At 38.1% G+C, this 18,126-nt stretch overlaps 2 protein-coding genes across 2 annotated transcripts in view; both read right to left on the bottom strand.

Moving 5' to 3' along the window:
* The window catches only part of MYO5C (myosin VC), a 36,996-nt gene extending 33,491 nt beyond the window's left edge, over positions 1-3,505 (bottom strand). Inside the window, exon 1 of the mRNA XM_035899545.1 lies at positions 3,491-3,505. Within this exon, the coding sequence (XP_035755438.1) occupies positions 3,491-3,505 (15 nt within the window). The remainder of the gene's footprint in view (positions 1-3,490) is intronic.
* The window catches only part of MYO5A (myosin VA), a 94,278-nt gene continuing 78,634 nt past the window's right edge, over positions 2,483-18,126 (bottom strand). The window contains exons 31-41 of the mRNA XM_035899544.1: positions 17,432-17,630; positions 15,766-15,840; positions 13,707-13,800; positions 11,361-11,507; positions 10,825-10,979; positions 9,537-9,626; positions 8,659-8,809; positions 7,533-7,815; positions 6,488-6,662; positions 4,937-5,017; positions 2,483-4,045 (exon numbers count right to left, since the gene is read on the bottom strand). Coding sequence (XP_035755437.1) covers positions 3,893-4,045; positions 4,937-5,017; positions 6,488-6,662; positions 7,533-7,815; positions 8,659-8,809; positions 9,537-9,626; positions 10,825-10,979; positions 11,361-11,507; positions 13,707-13,800; positions 15,766-15,840; positions 17,432-17,630 — 1,603 coding nt within the window. The 3' untranslated portion in view covers positions 2,483-3,892. The remainder of the gene's footprint in view (positions 4,046-4,936; positions 5,018-6,487; positions 6,663-7,532; positions 7,816-8,658; positions 8,810-9,536; positions 9,627-10,824; positions 10,980-11,360; positions 11,508-13,706; positions 13,801-15,765; positions 15,841-17,431; positions 17,631-18,126) is intronic.

Raw genomic sequence — 18,126 nt, 5'->3', positions numbered from 1 at the left:
TGAGAAGCAGAGTGTGGTGGAGAGGAGAGGAGGAGTCCCAGTTATCGTGTACAGGTAGAGGCTTTAAAATGGTCCCGGGAAAGCTGGCACCTTGGGTACTTCTTGAGGGTTTAGGAATAATGGCCGCTCCAGCTGCCGGAGGGGTCATTCCTGACCGAGTAGGTAAAAACGACAGAAACATTAATCACCGTCCATCAAGGCCACCAAGGAGTCTCTCAAACTTGTACTAAACAACTCGGAATGCATTTATTAAGCTTAGGGCACCAATAGGCGTTCTATTTAAATCCTCTTTATGGAAAGAAGATTTGAATTAACGTCGTACCTGGTCTGGGCAGGCGGGTCTGTGCCCAGAGGCCCACCGGCCCTGCTGGCACCGAAGGGCTTTCACCGCACAGCCGACTGCGTTCTAGCAAAGCGCAAATCGTCTCATTTCAGTAACAGTTAATATTTGGTAACAAAATATCCCAACAGAAGTGGGTTATGTCGAACAAAATATCTTCACATACGCACAGGAGTTGAGGGCACAGTGTCGGTATCTGGGTGTGTATTTATACAATCCCTGGATTTTAACCAACTCCCTGGGCAGGCAACACCACGTCTGCCATGGAGGTGGAGGGAGCCAGTGTGATCGTCTGGGGAACATGCCAGCACACAGCTTACCAACAACCAACCAAACAAAAAACCCCACAGCCACTCTTACAGTTGTATTTTTATTTGGACGTTTTCCAGTGATAGCTATTAGGCTACAATTTTTATGATGCATACATTTACTAAGTACAACATCAGACACTACAACAGATCAGAGCTCAGGTCATTCTGACAATGTTTTGGTTTTCATCTATGTACTGTAGTGGCATCGAGTGAAAACCTCTGTTTAAAGGCTTTTATCACATGAAGTATCAGAATCTTAAAAAAAACCAACAGTGTCTACTCATAGTTTTTGTACGGTATTTGAAATGTGTTCAGTTTAAATCACAAATTACACAGACCTTCAAATTGCAAATGCTGGTGTTTCCAAGTTGGGAGCAAATGTTACTGGATATCAATCCACTTTTGAACAATGAAGTTGATCCTATTTTTTTTCTGTGATAGAATAGATCAATCACATTTAACGGACTTAAGCACTTTCATATTGCATCCCAGACTGAAGTCTGAGAAGCATTTTTTCAGAATTTGGATAGAAGACTGTGTCCTAAACATCAGAATAAAATGATCACTGGAATAAAAATACACCAAATTGAATGAGGTAATTATTGTGCGAAATCTCTAGAATAACTGTATATAATTCTAAGGGGTCACTGACAAGTATTTTTCCAGCATCCGATAGAATCTATCATAGCAATAGATAATAAATTAAAATATAAAAGATATGTCCACATTAAAAGAGCATAACAATGATTCAAAGGAAAAAAACCCAGTTGTTAAAATAACTCTGCATTATATTCCATGGTTAAAGAGATATTAGTCCTAAGGTGAGAGATATATTATACACCGACACTAAAATGTTACTTCTGAAAAGTGCATGTAAAATACTGCCGTGTAAAACATTAGATGACTTACCAATTACACATCTATTCCAACTTAAAAATATTTTCCTTTAAAACATGTCAAGCAGCATATACTTTTAATGTGATATAAAAGTAATACCAGTCAAACCACTGAGTTTAAGGATAATACCTATAAATTACTAAACACTACTTTTTTAAGGAAACAAGATACAATAAGGCTTTTTACAGGTAAACAAACTTAAAAAAATAAAAATACATTTTAGGCCTACATTTTAATACCCTAACGCTTAAGTAGTGGATACATTTCCTGATCTACAGTATGAACATACTGTGATGCCAATTGTTGGTTATTCAATAGGAGAAAAGTTTCATAGGTCAGCATGTTCTCACCTATTTTCTTTCCTAGCCTTGTTACTGGATGTGAAGGCTTTCCCATTACATTCTCACAAGTACAGTACCCATAACAGTCTGAAAACTACATTATGCCTTATTTGGAGCCACTCAGCAGCAGCCGTAGTTTCAGAAATCAAGTAACATTTGAAACAAGAGTGTTTGGTATACCACGCACAGGAAAACAACCTAAATCATTTAGCAAAGGTCATTCAAAACTTCCACGCAATGCAGTGTTAGGCTCTTGGAAGTACTGCCATGAACCATCAAACATCATATGGGGCATACGCATTTGAAAATAAAGACGACATGAGCATCTTAAAATGATACTGACAAAGTTTAGGTTGTCTTTACTAGCAATTCTAGCAACCATACAAACAGCATGTCTACCTCTCAAGTAAAGCACACCTGAAATGTTTCAGCCTGCTTAACAGCACATTTTTTTCTGTGAGTTTGCAGGCAAACAGATCAGTACCAAATAGTCTAACAGTGTACCTCTAGATTATTTCTCAGTATTTGAAAAGAAATGAATGTTAATGCTAAGTTGCTAATTGTTATAATACATAAAAAATATTGCACAATGCAATTGAGCAATGTGTGTGGCTTTTTTCCACACGTGTATTTGACCCATACACCACAAACTAGCTGCTTTAAAGTTCAGAACTGCAACCTTCAGCAAGGCTTCTGCCCTTACGTTGCACATTGTGAACTGTGAATTCTGTACAGCAGATCCAAGACGTGTGAGACAGAAAAATCTTTGCAGTAAGATGTGCAATATCCAGAATAACTCAGTTTCTCATTATGCACTCTGGATCTGATTACATCAGCATGAATCATAGTCAAATGACAGCATCATAGTCAAAACCTACTTAACGTTCTTGTTAGTCAACCTTTCAAAGAATGAGAGCCTTGGGCTACTGCAGAAATTTTCTGTTAAAGTTTTTCCTCTCAAATTCCAGTATGAAAGAATACTTTTTTTCTTGAGTGGCAACAAAACAAAAGATATTATACTCAAAATACACACTGTCCTCTCTGGGGTCTACAAACAAAGAACAACATTAGACAGACTACGAAATCTAAATAAATACTAAAATCATTATTGACTTTGATAATTTGCTTCAAGATTCTGTATTTTTAGCTAACTACATTTAAAAACAACTAAACATGTATTTTCCAGTGTGCTACTTGTGCTTAGTTACCATTTTCCTCTACAGGTGTTATTTGATACCATTTGCAAAAATCCAGTTAAAGTAACAGGCTGCATCAGACTGTAAATAAGGTTGACAACAAAAAATGAAGTATCTTATTTTCAGTGCCTAGTGTGATACTGTCATACGTTTAAAAGAACACAATATGCAGCAGCGATTTAGTATGCTCAGTAAACCACAGTACTAACAAATGAACACCTAAGTTATAGCATATAGTGAGCTGTAAGACTTATCACTAGAATTTATGTCAAACTGACATAAATAAGGAAGTGGTTTAAGAAATCAGTTTATATATTGCCAGTTTGTGTTTCTCCATTCCCGTTTTTACAAATTAAATGTAACAGGCTCCCAAGTGACTGTGTATTCTACTGCAAAATGCCTTACTTTCAAGTCTTCCATGTTCAGGACTGTGACTGTCCCTGTTGGTCCCTGCCTGTGAGAAGATTACATGTGGAGTTTAATTTACACTATTTAAATATTTTACTAAAGATCTAAAAATGTCTCTAGACAGCTGAAGACACAATTTTTGTCCAAGCCCGATTTCCATATTCTGGAATCGTATGAATCAGTGATGTCCTCATAAATGCAATGACTGAACACAAATGCACATCTTTCTATCAGCCTTCAATCTGTGGTGCTGTTATGTAGTTTTCCAGCTACTTTTACTATAGATCTGGGCATATATAGACTGTTTGTTCAGAAAACGTGTTTTCAGTAGCTCACTATGCTTTAATGGGTAAAGATATCAGGCAACTGATATCTAACACTGACGGTACATCCTTGGGATCAGACACGTGATATGAAGCCCAGCCCCAAGCTGGCTGGGATCTGAATGGTTTCTAATGCCAGAGAGGATGGATTAAATGGAAAAGTAACAGGGAAGATGTGTTTAGCATCCATGAGCAACTGAGGAGAGTCCTTCCTGTCTCGCAGACGCATCTGCAAAGATAAGAAAGTGATTACATTAGCATTTAGCCACTTCATTGATAATAATCATCCTGCAAAGAGGTAGTATTTCATCTGCGCTTACAGATACACGTGTGTGTACAGACACACACTCCATGCTAACTTGGCCTGACACATTCGCAACAATCGTGCCATTAAAATGTAGGTACTTTCATCATTTTTGGTTCTGCATATCTTCCCCCTTACAATGCAACCTGGAGATGTTTAGATTCCCTGCAAAAGGAAGAATTTGCCCACTATCTGGTAACTGCATCTTTTCCATAAGAGGAATTACAGTGGAATATATAAAAAAATACTCCTCAGTTCTACCTTCCCAATCTCCCTTATCCTGCTAGTAATTCAATTTCTAACAGACCAGAAAGATCATCTTTGTTTCTTTTATTTTGCTCTACTGGCTGCTTTTCTTGGGAGTTTTCAAAACATTTCATTTTCATCAATATATATAAAAGTAGAAGGGCTACATGAAGAACTTGGGACTGAACATAGGGCTCGGTTTTCAAAGCAGTTGGAACTTCTCATGCAGACAGAGGTCTGACAAAAGTCAATTTGCATATACAAACGTTACCACTTGAAAAGTTGGCATACAAGTGTGTTTACATAGACAAAGATGCATAAGCACAAAAAACTCTCACCTTCCAAAAATCTCATGCATGTTGACAGGGAAACTAACATTTTCATGCAAGTCTGGAGGCAGTAAATTGTGATTGCTTAAGATTTTAAGGCTGACAATCGCCTTTTCAACATAGCTAAAAACCGATAGCTACAAAGCCTATTTACTGTATTTCAGGACACAAGCTATTCTGGCTCATCAGTGGGTTTCGTAGAAACAGTCAAATGATTTCTGATGAAAAGACATGGCCATACCTGTATTGTACGTATAAATGATACCAAGACTCTCTCTTCAAACTCATTAACCGGAGTATACAAATTCAGAACTTTTACAATCTGTGAAGAAGAACAAGCATTCTTAGGTTCATTTTACTGATGAATCAACAGATGCATCTACAGTTACTAATAATATACTTTTTAAATTAGTGATTTTAAAAAGAAAATTCTTTACAAGTATTTGTTATTATTTGCTTTACTGAATTCCATCACCTGCTTAATGCTACGACTATATATAATATATATATGACTGTGATATATATATGTAACTATATATAGTTGTAATATAGAACTATAATAATATGTAATTATGTATCTGTAATATAATACAATACACATAAGACTGCCTCCTTTGGAACATGTGTTTTTTGGAGGTATAAACTAAACTGCTACATGTGTGTGGAAAATACCAAACTATGGAAAAATCAGATGGTAAGTAACAGATTGTGTTCCTACATCCCCTAGAAACAGGCTGTATTTCTCTCCCTAATTTTGACCCTATAATTATGACCTTTTGTAGCTTCCATTCAAGAGAGTCTTATGACTTCACTATTTTTCAAGGGTGCGAACTATTTCTCTAAAAATAGGACTAAAGCCACTACAGGAAAGAACAGCAACACAAAGACTTTAAAATAATAATATGGGTTAAACCTTAGACTTATAAAAATTCTCTTTGTTTTCATGATTCTCTCTTAAAAAAACCCACAGCTCTCTTTAACAAAGTTAAAACACTTGAAGCATGTGGAATTCTAACTTCTTATTTCAGTACAAAACTAACAGATTTTCCAGCAATGTGAATTACTAAATCAAAACGGCTATATCAATGCAACCGCTAGTGCCAACACCATTGTGAAAGAAAAGGAGAAATTTCTTCCTTTTCCTGATGGGAATGTTCAGTAATCTTCAAAAATGCTTGGATCCAGTTATTCCTGTACAAGCTCTATGCAAATGTAGCACGGTTAAAAAAAAAGTGCAACTTATCTGTACAAAATCTAAGCTTTTGTAAATAGACATCTTCAGCAGTTTCCTGAGATACACTTGGTTGAGCCTTTCTGAGACTAATGGGTACAGTAACTTAACACTTTTGTTTGCAGACCCTGAGACAACAGCTCTTTGTGAACTGTCTATTAACTTAACTGGATACTAACTCCGATGGCAGACAGGTAATATCCTAGTATCCTAGGCAGAGTTGCCTGGAGTAGTGAGACATCTCAGAGTGAAGAGTTTTCTGTAAGGACTTTCTCAAACCAAGAGACTATCTATAGTAGTACTACACACTGCACAGTCTATTGAGCTTCCTCTCATTTGGTCAAAACTTCTCTTGAACATCAGACCTCAGAAAAGATCTGGTCCTTTTTTTACCCCTCCAATTCAATCTGTTTTCATTTAAACAAAGTAAAAAAATCTTCAAAACAAGGTAAGAAATCTTCAGTCCATGTGCGGCAGCAGTGCAGGCAGGCACAGCAAACACCAACAGAGCAGAGAACTGCTCACAAGTGACAGCAGAACAGACAATGAGAGTTTGCTCACCTGGGCAGTAGTCAGCGCATTGCACATTGAACAAATGGCTTCTGCATCTTCATCTGTTTTCTTTTTTACTTGCAACAACTGTGCAGCCTGGATGAGGGGTTCCAGTGTTTCTTTAGCCCCACTATTCATCAAATTTTTATCACGTAGCCATTCTTCCAGTTGACTCACATTGTATCTGTATGGAGAGGTACAAGTATCAAGATATTAATGCTTGATTATGGCTAAATCAAAAGCATGCACAATGTCTCTTTCCCAGTGTTTCTTCTTTGTCCTTTTTCCTTCAAACTTGTCATTCTTCTAATTTTGTCTTCACGCCATTTCCTTCTGATCAAGTCAGGAAATCATGAGTTTCAAACCAGTTCAGAACTATGGCCAAGGACATCCACTACCTAGCTTTTCCCATTTGTTTCTGTTCTTTAAGAAGAACAGAATTAATATTCATATTGCAATTAATATTGCAGGAATGTGACAAGTATAAGAAGAAAGGCAAATGAGATTTTGTCCATGCAAATGTACAGTGAGGCTTTTCAAGGTTACTTCAGAGACTGGAATGCCTTGGTTAAATTTCCTGGCCTGTGCCAGTAGAATGCATTATACAACTGATGCCACATTCAGGAATAGAATAAAATGGCTTTACCGCAGGATGCAGCAAAGCACAGTGTGGATGGCCACAGCAGGTATCCACTGAGACACTAGCATACAATGAATGCAGCAGGCATGTTTATTATTATTCTCTGAAAGCTGAGAAAGCAACCACCAACATTTCACCTACAGTTCTGATTCCTACTTAATGATGAAATACTTTTGGTTTGCTTATATCACATTTCCTTGAAAGCCAGGTAGGATTTGGCCTAAATTAACCAAGCTCTTTTTAACTGAATGACTCAAGATCAGTTTAACAGCATTTGCAGCTGTTTGTGTGGAAAAATAAATATTCAAAATAAATATTTGATGCTATTCTATCAAAATTATGTTCACCAGTGTCAAGAGTTCACTAAGATTTCCATCAGCACATTCAAGAAAAGTATAAAATGAGCTCTCCCACCTTATCTGCATTCCTTTGCTCCATGAGCACATGTCCTTGCGCAGGAGAAGATTATTAAGTGTTACAGCCCCAATGATGTAGAACATCTGCTTGACAACCTGTTTGATCAGCTCTGGATCCATTCCGTGCTGACACATCACTGAATGGAAAGAGTTCAGCTGCCGAATAATGGAGTCCAAAGTGTAGGTTCCTTCATCAGCAATGCTGGATGTTCTCTTCCGCAGCCCTGTTGGTTTCACCCCTGAGACACCCTGGATAGTCTCATGCTCCAGCATTCCTGAAACTGCATTTGATTGACAACATTATTATAATGACTGAAAATTCCTACATGCAAGCATATTGTGCACAACAGCAAAACTTAGTATTTACATAGAAAGAGCAGGCTGGGCTTTCTGCTAGCCACACTTTGCCATGATTTCCAGCAATTCTCTGTGTCCCACTATGTTCTGCAAAATCTAAGCTTACAGGGTTTTTAGAAGATTCCAGCATGCCCATTTGAAAGGTCTAACTCTAGCTCAGCAAAATATTTTTTTCTTCCCATGGTCATGTGAGCAGCAGAGTCAGCAAACCAAGAGCTGTTTCATTCTTCTAAATGGTGTGATTGGAAAGCATAATGAAAATTTGTGTGAGAGTACTGTCTGACAAGAAAAATGAAGAGCATTTTTAATGAAAAAAAAATCTCTGAATCTAAGCTTCATCACTGCTGGCTATTTCACTGCTGACTGCTGTCCATAGCAACAACCAGACATTTTTCTCCATATTAATTTTCATTACAAGTTATCATTTAATTAAAGTCCAGTTTTTCCACAGGATATTTCCCAACACACAGGGCAGCCAGTGTCAGACTGTCCTAACAGTTTCTTTCTGTAAATGCATGATTTATGACAAGTATGAATACGGTAAATCAATTTATTCTGTCACTGCCAGAAGAACCAGCCCCAGTTCAGTTTTCCCCCTAACCCAGCCTGTCCAGTGTAGTCCTTGTCATCTATAAACAGAATACCACAAGAACTATTAATAAAACTCTACCGGCTAGGACAAAATACAAGATGTACCATATTACCACCATGACAGTTTTAATTTTGGTACTACGGTATGAAGTTTAAGGAATTCAACTTTGCCTTACCAATCATTGGTTGCAGAATGTTTTCCAACACTCGGACAAGTTGTTGGTAGATCTGAATAGCCAAATCACTCAGTACTTGTCTGTATTCAGCTAAATCAAAATTAGTGAGGCAGTGTTCATTTTGACGAGGTGTGTTATGCTTCATAAACCCCTGAATTCATAAGATAACAGAAACAAATGCTTCAACGAAATACTAAAATATTACACAAACCCAGTATTGATATTTTTTCATGCAACTGACAAGTGATACTTTCAAAATAATAGTCACGGCCCCTCAAAACTTTAATTTGGAAATTCTTCTGATTGAGGCTAATGCTAAGATTTGCTTTTCATTGTGACTTGTGCCACGTCTGCTCCCTTGACTTGCAAATTCAAATTATCTGACACAGGAACAAACTGCCCACTTTCTGGCAGGTAAGACCCTTCCCTGCCACTCCAGCATGGGCATTCTCACCTAGCCATTTCTAGCCAAAATCCCAGTTAAGTATGAAGAAGAAATTAGGCATCCCATGGGCTCCAAACAAAGTGGTCTGCCATACTATGGTTAAAGGGCTTAATACAGCTTTTTTTGTAGGAAGTTCAGTGAATCATTACTAAACATTACAATGGTCACTGCCAGATTCTCCTTCTTAATCTGAGTTGGCACTTTGGGGAGCACAATGTCCCCTAGCCTCTGGGCTCCCAGCTAGCAATAAAGGGAAACTGGTTCAAATCTTATCTCCCCATGCTTTCCACTGACATCATCACCATCATTCCAAGAAGTGCAGCTGTTTTAAGAGACTTTGACTAGATATTGAGATATTACAGGAATTTATTAAAAAGTAGTGCTCACAATAGTATTGTAGAGCAAAAGAAACCAGAGTAGGAGCACTGCTTACCTCTTCTCCACTATATTGCTTCAAACAGTGCAAAAATCGGCAGGTGTTAGATAGCCAGAAGGACACTGTTTCGAAGTCATCACCTCTTTTCTGAAGATAAACACAAACACATTTCAACAAAGATTGGTAGGAGGAATAAAAGAATAAAGTGTTAGATAAACAACTAAACACTTAAATTCTGCTTTCTTGTAGCTACTCAGATTCTGATGTTTTGCAAAACTTTGTGTATTTCAGTAACACATTAGAAAAGCAATGTTTTTGACAAAATGCCATTAAAGACCCTCCCTGTTTTCTGTAATGTTTTTCAAAAATTTTGAAATATGATTTCTATCACAGATACAATCTTTCTGTGTTTTACAGACCCATCCTAACTGCTCTGGAGAAATCACAGGACAACTTGACTGTATTCCCAAAACATTCATTCTGCAGCATAATGACTTGCGAAGAGCCCAACACGGAGGATGGGAATGATGCAGGGCCATCAGGAGGAGCAGAGAGCAATTCAGTTTGCATGAATGTCATTTACATCATAACCATTTTGGCTATCTGATACGGAAAACAAACAAAAAGCCCTCCTCTCCAAAAAAACATACCATCTAGTATATGCTGAGTAATTAAAATTTCTAGAGCTCTGTAGCATGTGCTGCATTCACTTAAGTGTGTCCAAAAGTGTCTATGAATATCTAAGCTCCTCAGGATTGTTTATTAACGTTTTTTCAAAACATGTAGTTTGATTAAATGCTTGGGTTTGGAGCACATCTGATGTATTTTAAAAACTGTAAAACTCCATGAAGCATAAAGCATATTTATGTCTTAATATTGCTTTCAAGATACACCTGGAGTAAACTCTCCTAGCCAACTCATTGTGAAGACTTTAGGCCATAACATATTATCATCAGTGTAATCTGTAGGTGAAGCAAATGAGGAAATCTGTGAACCAAAACTGCAAATGAAACATATTTAATTAAAATTCTGGGTTACAAAGACTCACTATGCAAACTTTGACTGCATCCAAAGCTTTACAGGCATAGCTTCAGAGGAGGAAGTCTATTCAAAATAAAAAGGTAGTTGTTTTTCCACTAATTCAAACCATCTGTGGTATTATGTGGATAAAATGCTATCACTGTAATTTGCTGCTTGTTAACAACTTTTTGTAACTTTGGTGGGAGGACTTCACTGGTCAGAAATCCAGAGCCAGTTCATTGAAAGTCTTTTCCTCACTCCTCTAACATAAAATCAAAGGCAAATTTTAAATTAATGTTTTCCTAAACCAAGCAGACTAACTAACCTTCAATACTTTTTTGATGCCGTTGATAGTAGAAGTCAACAATGACCGCACTTTTTGGTCATCATTAAGGTAATCCGCATGACGTACACACATGAACAAGATGTATGCTGGTAGTCCTGGAATCAGGTTGACGGCTACCCCACGTGGTTTCAGCTCTTGGGAAAAACAAACACATGTTGTTTCTTTAAGTATAAAGCCATTGGAGGGTGTTATATATGGTAATCACAACCTCCCCAGTTAATTGTACACACATATCTATATATAGCCAGTGAAAACTAAGAAGAGCCACTTTCTTGGTAACTATCAGAACAGAATAAAACATAACTGCCTGCTAAAAAATATGCAGACACATTAATATGTACTAATTCATCAGGAAGCATGATTACATTGCAATAGGCATTTAGTAATTTTAGATAAACTGAACACCGTCAAATCAAAATAAGCTATTAATTTCATAATGCAAATTCTGTGTTCTTATAGTTCATTTTTCAGAGTGTGTGGGAGCAGAGGAGGCTGCGAATGAGGAAGATACTTACCTAAAATAAGATTCTTGACAAGTTTTTGTTCATCCTCCTTCTTATATTCTAGCATCCCTTGGAAGTCCTTTTCCTTCCGTGGAATGTTAACTGGACGAATAGGTTCGTCGATGATTTGTCCAGGTGATATGTTCTCCATCTGGCCCACTTCAGAGGGGAAATGAAAAGAAATTATATAATATAATATTTTCCAGTGAAACCAATTCACGTCAGAGGAAACTATAACACTTATAAGGAAGAACTCCAGCATATCGAACTAAGAAATGTTTTCTTTGGTTCAGGGTAACACTTAGCAACAAAACTCCCATTAAACAAAAAGACTATGGATAAATGTATCTTGGGGTAGCATTCTTCCTTTGAGGAAGAGTGGAATTGGGTGAATGGCAACCATTAATAGAGACTTACTGCTGATCTCCTGGATTTTATCACAGGCAAAGCACTAGCCACAAAGGTGGAGCAATAGCTGTTAATCCCTTAATCCCAGATTAATACTGCAAGGGTCACTGTTAATTGTTCTGCAAAATGCCAGTATTTTTCAACCGTGATGTTTATTACCTATTGTGGTAGGTTTACCTTACCCACACTGGCTCAGCTCCCCCCCGGCCTTCTAGCAGAACAAGAGAGAGAATATCAAGAGCAAGAGTGAGAAAATGTGTGGACTGAGATAAAGATAGTTTAACAGGTGAAGGAAAGAGAGGGGGGGAAAGCAAAGCAAAGGCAATCACTAATGCTCCCCCCCAACCCCAGGGGGACTGATGCCCAGCCAGCCTCCAAACAGCAGCCACTTTGTATGAGAAACCCCTCTTCTGGCTCCCGACGTTAGGTGGTACGGAATATGGAATATCCCTTTGGCCAGTTCAGGTCAGCTGCCCCAGCTGTGTGCCTTCCCACACCCCCCAGCTTACTCACTGAGGGGGCAGAGTGGGAAAACAGAGAAAGCCTTGACTCCATGCAAGCTCTGTTCAGCAGCAGCCAAAACACCGGTGTGTTACCAACACTGTTTTAGCCACAAATCCAAAACACAGCATCATACAGGCGGCTATGAAGAAAGTTGACTCCATCCCAGCCAGACTCACTACATCTTTCTAAGTTAATTAGGTAATAAACACAGACTAAAGTATTTTTTCAGAAATTTTTCCCACTCCATATTTTGGATGAATACTGCTGTAATCTTGTCCACAGTAGTAACCAAACAATACTGAAAAACTTCTTAAAAACAACCTTAATTTGAGTAACCTTTCAAAAGGATATATGAAATATCCACCTTGTTGCCTCACAGTACCACATTCAACAGCTACACCTCACTTGATTAGGCTGCACATTTGTTTTTGAAAAGAAAAACTTGGCTTCATCCCATGAAAGCTACATCCTCTTCTCACAACCCTCCCAGCTGCATGCAATCCCTACAAACTATTGCACATCCTGTAAGCGTGCTAAATGTGTGCACCTGACAAGTGGGATAGAAAATGCAGAAATCCAAACAGGAGCTCGAGGAGAGCTGCTGCTAGTTAAAGGATAATACTCTCCTGTTAATCCAGGTTTAACTTGACATTATCACTATTCTTTTCAAACACTGAAGCACTGGAGACTACACAGTCACTAATTTCAGTCTTAGTACTCAATAAATAACTCATTAGGCAGTGAGCTTGTTTCCAGAGGAAGCAGATGACCATAAAAAGCTTCTGAAAGATTAGGACCAGGATTACTTAAAAACAAATTCATACTTCAACTTTATAACATTATTAATTACCTTTAGCAATTAAAATTACTTTACTTATGCAGAGCCATAATAAGCTCTCGGTCTCACCTGTCCTAAGATCCTAAGGCAATTCGCTCTGACACTCATAAAAATAAAATTAGCTTAGTCCATCTCTCAGCCTTCTCACATTCAAGTTTGGCCAGCAGCTCTGAAAAGAAGCCTCAAGCGGAGAAAGATAGTCTCACCATTCTTGGGCCCAATGATACAGAAATTCACAAAGGAAAATGGGGTAAATGATTTCTGCCTGCTTCATACTTAGTATTGCTTTTGTCTTTACAAAACCAGATACTGTCTTTGAGAACACAAATAGGCCAGGTACCATTCTTTTATGTTTCAATGGTTTCTGCCTTCAGAGAAACATCAGTCTCCTTTTACTCATTGCTTCAAAATATGACAAATATTCTAAAGGTTTATAAAGGAACACACAGAGCTCTGAGTCCATCTCCTGTTTCTGGAATCAATTAACAGAGGCTAACACTACTGAAGACCTCATGCCCTCGCAGCCGCTAAGACAGATGGATATGATGACAATGGGATCACAAAAAGTAAACCAAAATCTTTCTCGTCCTTTCAAAATATAAAAGTACCTTCAAGTTCACCAATCTTCTTAGCAAATACTTTCAACTGTTTCTTTAACTTGCGAACAGTTTTGTCTTGCTTTTCAAGCTGCTCCATTAAATCCTGTAAATTAAAATAAAAGAAAGATTAAGGTACGAGAAGATGCCATAACGTGTGACAGAGACAAAATCAGTGCTGTTAGAATTACAAGGCGGTGAGGAAAGCTGAACAGTGGTGCCATCCTCTGGCTGAGGTTTGCAAGCTGGAACACTGCCTATAACACAAGCCAAATATCACAAATATTAAGTTATGTGCAGCATGACAAAGGCAAAGCTCTTAGGCAGGTATATTCTGCAGACACTCAGAACTAGGTCAGTCCTTACAGCAGAAGACATTTTGCTGCAAACACATCTCCCTAATGCTTCCTTCCGCCTCTTCCAAATGCCTCACAGAAATAATTTTATTATTTAACAGCTAGCCTGTATTTCTGCATCATTTATTCATGCCTTCAGGACTGACTCATTGTTCAGACCTATCCATTTTATAAGACTATGAGAGAGATCTGCAGAAAGACCATAACTTGCACTCAAATTTACCAAAATCATCAAGCATCCAAACAGAACGTTACTTGTCATTCTCTGCCATCTCCCTATCACTTGCTGTCACCGCATTTCCTTAGACAGAAACTGGGGTCTTACATCTTTTTATTCTGTATCTGAACAACACCTAGCACCTAAAAGTCCTACTCTTGCAGGAAAGCTGTATTTTTCTTTCAAAGGAGCACTCCCCAGAAATCCATCTTTGAATAATTCTGTGACCTATCATAGTGCAGACATGAAATAATCATGTAATTAAAAAAGGGGGAGTCTTCTGAAAAGAAGCAAAAACCTCAAGCTCAAAAAACCTGAAAGTGATTCCAGGTTAAGGGTTCAAAAGCAGCTTAAAAAAAATGCTCTTTTGTAAGCGTGATTCTTCATGGCACTGATAAGAACATAATGGACTATGAGCTCCTTGCATCAAAATCATCATCTGGGAAACTAAACCTTTCCTAAAAGTACTGAAAAATATTAGTGCAGCGTTGGCAACAAATTTGAATTAGGCACAAAATTGCTCTCAATCATGAAATAAAGAGTTTACAATCCAATATTTTACAACCTAATCTTACTGGAGCAGTAAGTATTAGGCCTGTTAAAAGAAGAGAATCAAAGCCATGCTTCATATTCAAAGTAGTGATCAATATTACAATAGAAATCCTGTTACTAACACAATATACTTATCAGATATAATAATTTCTACTGAAATTAATACAAAAAAATACATGCAAGTCCAACAGATTGTTTTGAAAATACCAGTAAAGGGATATGATTTCTGAACAACAAATATGTGAGGAGGAAAAAAAGTTCTTTCTACAGTTCCTCTAAACAAATTGAACAGATTTCACATCTCATTAAGATCTGGAATCTCATAAATTATGTTCTTTCAAGATTACATATGGTGCTATCTCAATTTATTATCTTTAATTATTATGGCAACATAGTAGTATTTCCAATGTTATCCTTCAGACTTCACATTTTTGAAAAATATGAAACAGTTTGATTCTGATAGATTTATTCATTCCAGATGTCAGCACTGTAAAGAGATCTATGAACAAATTCAGGCTAAGACTGGGCTACTCACAACTGCAGGCATCATTCACCTTCATAAGTATCTGTATGATCAGGCCTCTGTTTTGCTGAACTGAATTTAAATGTATCAAAGTTTCAAAGCAGAGTGGTTATGAAAATTGAGCATCTTTTGCATCATGTACCTCTTTTTCAGGGCAGTATTAAATAGCATTCAAAAAGAAACTGCTTTGGTCACAGTGCAAGACTTATATTAGTAACAAAACTGTGCATCAAAAAGAGACACAGATTACACAGAGGACATTAAGACTAACAAAAAAGCAGTGAGGGAAGAAATTGGCATCGTGAAGCTCTCTGCAGGGGATTTCCTTTGAGAGGGAGAAAGGGAGGCAGCCTGCTTTTCAATTAGTGCTCCAGAAATAGCGAACGAGACAACAGAGGAACAGGGTTCACGTGATCTACATACAATCATCCGTTTGTAAAGTGAAATCCGGTACGATTGATACTTCTTGGGATCATCTGCATACAACTCCTCATAAAACTGTAAAAATAGGTACAGGACGGTTTTTCCCCTGCCTTTGAGACACTGATACTTCAGTAAGTGCTGTATAAATGAAATCGGATTAAAACAAGATCAAGGATATCTTAACTTTTAGGTAGTCTGATCCTTAAGCGTGGTGCTCACTCCAGCCTCTCCCAGAGAGAAGCTGATGTAGATGAGTTGCAGAAGTCAGGTCTTTTAAAAATAGGCAGTACCAATACTGTGAAAGCCTGGAACATAACTTTTGTGAGAACCTGGGCAGGACATTTTCTTATGCTAATCAAGTCAGGATTGCAGTGAATACTACAATTCTAATACCACATCTGAAAAGCCTGTAAATTGTTTCCACTGTAGGGCTAGGGGTGGAGAGGAAGCATATTCCCGACTTGGAATGGACTTGAAATGCTCAAACATCAGAAGCGAAATACTAAGGAATGAGTCTATATTTAACAAGTAAAATTACATTCACTGTATTAGAAAATAAAGAGAGCTCCTCTGGGATGTAATTACGTGACTGTGTGTTGTCTTGGGAACACAGAATGTGATGAGTAGATCTTGGGGGGGGGAGGGGGGGGCTGGGGAGAAGGCTAAAAATTGTAACATATGACTAAGCAGCAGGAAGGAGCTGTCAGAGATGGAAACACTTGCCTTTTGCCTTTGCTAGTAGGAGACAGCTGCTGCTGAGGCAAACTTAAAATATAGTTTGAATCAGTTTTCCAAGATGTATTCACTGAATTATCTGATGCTATCCTCAAAACTTTTAGTACTAGGACAAGAGCCCAGCAGCGATAACTTCTGTAACTTACATACGCAGGAAAGACTACGCCTTGGCTTGTTTAGTGGAAGCAATGACACACAGAACTAGGATTTTTCTTCCTGAAGTAGCATGGTTCCCTTTACCGATAAACAGTGATAAGCCAACAGTATTCCAACATGGGCCTCCTTGGAAAATTTCCCCAGCATTGAATTAGCCTGCACATGATGAACATATTCCTCTGCAGAGAAAGGTAAGGAGTTTCACCTGATCTTTCCTTCATACGAAAATGTTGTGTAGTAAGCAAGGAATACCAATTATTAGCTAAATTACTTCTATCCAAGTTTATCTTTCTGGAACTATTTCTTTCTTCAGAACATACTGAACAGCTGGAGCTCATAACACAGTGGATTATCTGTGTAGCTTCAGGCAGGGAGGAGGGAAATGGGAAGAAAAGTGACATTAAATAACTGAAGAACTACATCAGAGTTTTTCAACAAATAAACTAATATAGTTCAAACGAAACATCACTACTTGACACTAATATTTTTTATGAGCTCCCTGGATATCAATCATTCTATTTAGCAATAATTAAACTCATCAGTTGAAAGCTGGGATTCACAAGCTTTCTCCACACAACAAACTTTGATCAAGCTCCCTGAAACGTTATTAGCTCACCAGCAATCATAAGTCCCTCTCCCATTAGCTTACCTACAAAAAACCCCACTGCACTCATGCAGTTCTTTGCAGGAGGTTGGCACCTGAAAACTGATAAAAACTCCCAGGCACAGCAGTCTGTAAGTCCCCCAGCCCACTCCTGCAGATCATTTCCCTTACCAGGTTCTCATTAGTCAGCCGGGTGATCTCATGCTGTAGACTGGCTTCAATGCGGGCCTCTGGAGGCAGCTGCAGGTTCTGTGCTAGGAGCTGCTGCTGGCGATTGTTTTCTTCCTTCAGACTTTGGATCTCACCTCGCAGCGATTCTAGTTCATTCTCGTGGCTCTTCTTCTGCGACTGAAGCTGAGACTCCAGCAGTCTAAAGAAGATGAGCAACAGTTGGGTGAACACACTTAGGAAGTTACATCCATAGTTCTGAGAGGGAGTGTAAAGCTTTAGCTGCTGCTCAGGAACAATTAGCCATGGCTTGCAAAGGAAAATGAAAAAGGCAGAGTACTCTTTAAACCCTTCAGTATGCCTTCTAATTAAATTAAGCTTGCATGATCAAAAAGTGGAGAGAAACTAATTGTGACACTGCTTTGCATTTCCTTTGTGACTGAATACACGCTGTGTATGGTGCCACTGAGAGCATGTGGCAATAAATGTAAGACTAAGTCTTCACAGATTGTTGCTGCTTTTAAAGTGGCTTTAAAGAGGTTTTACCTCTATCCAAATCAAACAAACTGTGTAAGATGAAGATGACAGCGTGTTCGCTTAAGCTAGGACCCTGCAATATTAACAAAGGAAAATCTTTTTAGAGTTAACTCTGTTCAGTCAGAAACCATTTAGTTGCAAATGCACATAAATAATCTTTC

Source organism: Egretta garzetta, unplaced genomic scaffold (assembly GCF_000687185.1).
Source record: "Egretta garzetta isolate BGI_Z169 unplaced genomic scaffold, ASM68718v1 scaffold287, whole genome shotgun sequence".
Taxonomy (NCBI): Eukaryota; Metazoa; Chordata; class Aves; order Pelecaniformes; family Ardeidae; genus Egretta; species Egretta garzetta.
This window is presented reverse-complemented; position numbering and strand designations above follow the sequence as displayed.